Source organism: Nestor notabilis, unplaced genomic scaffold (assembly GCF_000696875.1).
Source record: "Nestor notabilis isolate BGI_N333 unplaced genomic scaffold, ASM69687v1 scaffold21990, whole genome shotgun sequence".
Classification (NCBI taxonomy): Eukaryota; Metazoa; Chordata; class Aves; order Psittaciformes; family Psittacidae; genus Nestor; species Nestor notabilis.
The window spans coordinates 23,432-29,074 of record NW_009912743.1 but is presented as its reverse complement, the minus strand read 5'-3'; the positions used below and the strand labels follow the sequence as shown (position 1 = coordinate 29,074).

General features: G+C 37.8%; 1 protein-coding gene across 1 annotated transcript in view; it reads left to right on the top strand.

Moving 5' to 3' along the window:
• Positions 1-4,817, top strand: part of LOC104410863 (plasma membrane calcium-transporting ATPase 2-like) — a gene marked incomplete at its 5' end in the record, with an annotated part of 17,349 nt that extends 12,532 nt beyond the window's left edge. The window contains one exon of the mRNA XM_010021138.1: positions 4,491-4,817. Coding sequence (XP_010019440.1) covers positions 4,491-4,802 — 312 coding nt within the window. The remainder of the gene's footprint in view (positions 1-4,490) is intronic.
• Between the last annotated feature and the right edge of the window lie 826 nt (positions 4,818-5,643).

Here is a 5,643-nt window from a genome sequence, read left to right as displayed (position 1 = left end):
CAGCAGGAGAGAGTGAAATAAAAAGAGGTTGTGAGTCTTTAACCTTGAGCCTGAAATGAATGTGAACCAAACTCAAGATACTTGGCTTATATGAAGCCAGGTAAACATTCGAGTATAAGCCCACACACTACCAACCATAATACATCTATTGATGCTTAACAGGCCTTGTGTATTTTGCATAGATGGTTGTACTTAGGAGTGAGATTCTGAACGTCATCTTTTTCTTCTGATGGGAAAAATTTGTAGTATCTAAAACTCTATTTCTCTTATTTTTCTTGCCTGATGCAGTATAATAAATCTAACTTTCAAGGTGGGATGAAACTGAAGAGTTTTTTCTATTACAGCTACAGAGAAGAAAGAAGTGGAAACTTATAGCAGTGTCAAAAATGTCCTGAAGTGTTGTCCCCACAGTCTTCTGTTTAAAAGCAGTTCATTTTTTTTCTGTTGTTTCCATTACTGTGAGAAAAGGGAGCTGTATCACACTGTTTGTCTTCCCTTGGCATTGTCAGTATCATAAAGAAACATCATGACATGAACTTACATAGTTCATAATAAACCAGCTCCCTCTGGGTTCTATCCATCATGGGTATGTCCCTGCTTTTACATGCTGTAGACCATAACATTATATGAAAGTTCATCCGCTTTATTTTATCTTCAGAAAAGTAGCATCGGCTTTGTTTCAACAAAGTCCCTAAACATTTTTACACCAGATGCTAGTTCAAATCTTGAACTTAAGCATCTATTACAAGAATCTGTTGCTGTTGGGCCAAATAACTCTGGGTAAATAGTATTTTTTCTTTTAGTTCTCAGTTTAAAGATGGTAGAACATTACATGGAAATTAGAACACCACTTCTGTATCCAACAAACCTTTGCTTCCACTAACAGACTTCATGAAAGGAGCAAGTTTGTTCTTGTAGGCAATAATTTTATACCTGGGGGACAGACTATGAACAGCATTTTGAATTACACTGTAATGCAGAAATTGTGTCTCTGGCTGAGGTGTGACACTAAAAACATAAATGTTTTCTTCTAGATGCCAAGCTAAATATGCAAAATTTAAAGTTGGGGAGGGAGTTTCTCCTCAAGGAAAAAATTAATGGAAAATCCGTATGCATGTCTGAAACTTGAGGGAGATTTTAAGAAAAGAAGGTAGTTTTGTACACCTCCCTAGTGAAGAAAGCTTATTAGAAAGTTAACTTTATGTATTCTCAGCTTTAGGGTTTGCCCAAGTTTGGCTTTTGCATTACCATTGTGTTCAGAAGATTAACTACTTAAGGTATCAGCAGATCTGAGCTAGTTCTAATATTTCCACTTAAAATCACTAAGAACAACTAGAAGCAATTTTAGTAACATCTAAATGTTCCTGGAAGACTGGCACAGTCCATGCCAAAACTTTGCCGCAGGTCTTCACACTAAGGGATACAACTGTTTGGCTGACTGTTCTGCAGTTACATCTTCAGACCCTGTGTAAGCATGTCCAAGCAGAAGATGTTAGTGCACTGTTTCCTCTCAGTGGATCCTTTGTTCAAGCAGTCACTGCTGAGTACCAAATTCAGGTCATGGCAGGCAGGTTTTCATAACTGGCTTTCAGATACAACCTAAAGCTTCAGTTTTCCCTCAGCTGTGTAAGTTGTTAGCCAGTTAGACTGTCTAAAAGTTTGGTATGAAATGCAAATCAGCTGCCAAGTTTTGGTATTAAATGCAGTGTAGATGCTTTCCCGGTTTTTAGGTGAGGGGGAGGATGGAGAGAATTTCCCTACCAGGGAATTTGGAGCCTCATGAACTGAAATCAGTTCCTCTCTTGCTAACCGGCAGAGGCTTAAATACAGTTTGTGTGACTTGAAGAAAATCTTTTATTTCATTGGATTCTGCTGGATCTGTTCAAGCATGATATCAAATTGTAAACATTTTATTTAATAAAAATTTACCTTTATTGACAAGGATCCAGTCAGCAAACAGAACCTAAATGTATACAATAAGAAGTGGCTGTGTTCAAGGAAATTAAATTATTTTGTTGGTTGATATGATATAGCAAATAGCTGCAACTGAATGAGATGACTGTTATTTTCAGTTAGGTAACAGAAATAATAGGTAGCTTTGCAGAAAAATGTCACTGTATCAGCCCCTACTATAAAGCAAGTGTGTTGCAGAAAGTTTCCTGATTTAAAATAGGGCAATGTAGTAACATGTTTTAAAGATTGCCTTGACAAAACACACTGTTTGTTTTTCATTGTTTAGACTAAATTACTTTGCACTTTAAAATACAATATAGAAAGGCATAGATAATGAGGGAATTAGTATGTCACCTCTTCCCCATGAGTTCCAATCCTATCTTTAGTAATGCCAATGAATCTCTGATCTCAGTGTGTTCACTATACAGAACCATCACATACTGCAGCACAGCTTAAAGAGATTCAGCTCTCTTAAACCCCTGGTTTGTAACTCCAGGGGCTCCGCCAAAGAGGTGTTAGGTACACTCTATGATTGTAGCCTATACATTTATTCTCATCTTCCTTTTGTCTTGCACCTCTGCCAGCCTCCTAAAATCTTCTAGTATCCCAGTATCTGGACTAGCTGTTCTGTACCACTCCAATCCTTTTATTTGGAGCATAAGCAGTCCCATGAACTACTTTTTGTGCCCCGCTGTTACCAAATATATATGTACAAAAAAAAGGAAAAGTGTTTGCACTGACTGAAGGCCATATGTCTTAAGATGGCATGACTGACTTCCGCTATTAGGAGTTTTGAAAGATGATAAATATCCAAATTAGAGAACATAAGCAAGGATACAGGTCAAAGAGATCAAAGTACAAGTCAGCCTACTTCTCAGCTGTGCTGAAACTCTGTAACACTTTGGACAACTCCAACCACAGCATCAGCTAGACTCCGCAGCTGTAACACTGTGACCCTATACCATGACTGAAATGCAGTCTGCCAATTGAAAGAGAAATTAAAGCTTTACAAATTAGGGGTGTATTGGCTAACCAATAATGTGCACCATATTTATGTGTAAAAAGATAAACATGGCAACCACCAAACCATTTCAAATGTGTGTGGAGAAGCTTTCACAATGCCTGCTTGCACCTTTTCTGCCTCTGCTTGTGCTTTGGTCTCCCCTCTAAGAAATGCTAAAAATTCACTCATGGACTACATGGAAGTAGAAGGACAGAACTCATACTTAGTCATAAAACATTTGCCAACAGATCACGTTTTGCCATTCTGTTTTTTCCTCTCTGCCCCCACCTCCTGCTTTCAAAAAGTAATGTTGTTTTCAGCAGTAAACCAGCACAAACCTTCCCTTCTTTTCAGAGCTGGTAGGTCACTGGGGTACAGGCAGCATCCCTCACTTTGCCCTCCCACAGAGGACTTAGTGCCCACACTCTGCAATGCTCCTTGCTCTGTTCCTCTTGTTTTCTTTGGGGAAAGCACTCTGCACTGTCCCTGACAGTCCAGTGGGCTGAGCCTTGCAGCTCATTTTCATGTATTCTTACTGTCAGGGGGTTAATGACACGAGCCTGACCCTGGCATCACTCAGCTGACCTAGTTTATAGTTTAAAGACTGCATATATGGCATAAATCGTATTGCTTCCAGAATTTAACTTTACCGTTTTACAACTGAGACATAGAAACCAAAAAACTTGTTGTTTACTAATGCAATCCAATTCAACCCAACAATCAATACAGTATTTTATCATCTTTTATATATATAAAAAAGCTAAATGGCTAGAACAGTGGGTCTATACTCGAGTGTTTACCTCACATATGCATGAAGGAAAAATAAAAGTTGGTTCAACAATACTATGTTCACATTATCCAGGCTTCCAAGTGTAGTTGTTGTGTGCAAGTTATCTCTGTTCATGTGGTAACTGTGAATTTTTTTTTCCCTGTGGTAGCATGATACGCTTAGTACTTTGTCTGCTTGGCTTTTTGTGCTCTTGGCTGCACTCATTTAGATTTTGCTTTAAAACATTGATATTAGTTCTAGTTTTCACACTTGGCTCCTGTGTGTGTCTCATACGTACCCATCCAACCATGTCTGTGTTCTGTGCTTTTCTGTTTGTGAAGTGTGATATGTTATGTGTAATGGTTTTTAACAATACAAAAGAGACTTTTTTAATTAAAAAAAGCCTTCCTACTACTCACTGCAAAACTATCAACATGCATGGTTTTACATTTGCATTACAATTAACATGGCTTGTCTTTTACTAGGGATGTACCACACGAGTGGACGTTCGCTTTCTTTAACCACTACTTCCCATCAGTTCTTTGATGGCTTTAAACTTGATTTATTTTAATATTGCAGTTGATACAGATATTCAAAATGCACATAACTGAGCCACTCGTTTATGCACATAACATCCAGAGACTATGGACTTCAGCTGCCTGCACTGCCCTAACCATATGCTACATTTTTCACAAAGTATTCTCTAACACAGTGTTGCCCTTCAAAGGCGCTGCCTCTGACCTCTTTTTCCTTCTCTCCCCCCAGATCCGCGTCGTGAAGGCATTCCGTAGCTCTCTCTATGAAGGTTTAGAAAAACCAGAATCTAGAACCTCTATTCACAACTTTATGACTCATCCTGAATTTAGGATAGAAGATTCCCAGCCCCACATCCCACTCATTGATGACACAGACCTAGAAGAAGACTCTGCTCTCAAGAAAAACTCAAGTCCACCGTCTTCGCTGAACAAGAACAACAGTGCTATCGACAGTGGAATAAATCTTACAACTGATACAAGTAAATCAGCTACCTCTTCTAGTCCAGGAAGCCCAATACATAGCCTGGAGACATCACTTTAGCTGAAAAGGTCACTGCAAAAAAAAAAAAAAAAAAAAAAGTAAAATAAAATAACAACCCCCACAGCAACCGAAATATATAAATATATATATTAAAAACATTGCTGGCTGAAAAGCTGTTTGAACTCTTATTCACTCTGAGACAAGTGAATGAATTGTTGATCACAATGGTTTTGGGGAAAGAATGAATGGCTGATTTACATACCCCCCCCTTTGTTCCCTGTCAGACAAAAAAATCCACCCCTCCTGCATGAATGTACTGTACACTTCTGGCCCTTCTTTCTCTCCTTTGGTTTCTTTTTCTTTCTTTTTGTTTTCTCCTCCTTAAGCAGGAACTGCAGAGGACTTCTTTCTGAGGCTATTTATCCAATTCACTGGTCTGTGAGTTTTTTGAAATGCTTGTGTGGCATGGACTCAATTGTATAGATTAATTTAAATAACTTTTTTGAAGTTGCAAAGCTTAACTTGCACAGTAGATTTGCACCAGTTGGACAGAGGAACTTAAACATTTATGAGACTATATATAGAGATATATACATATAAGTATATACATAATTAATTATATATATGTATATATCTATCTATATATAAATAGTTATATATATAAAGTTTCTTTGTTGGCATGTTGCCTTGTTTCTGCTCAAATTGCTCTGACTATTTTAACTTATTTATGTCCTAAAAAAAGAATGTAATTTGTTTACAAACCTGTAGATAATATCCTTAACTATTTGTAGGGTTAAGAAAGCACTTCCTGCCGAAGTAGTATAAAACTGGCTCAGCTCAGCTCATTGAAAATGTCTGTAATATCGCACCCTGGATATTTTATTACAACCGTGTTCTGATT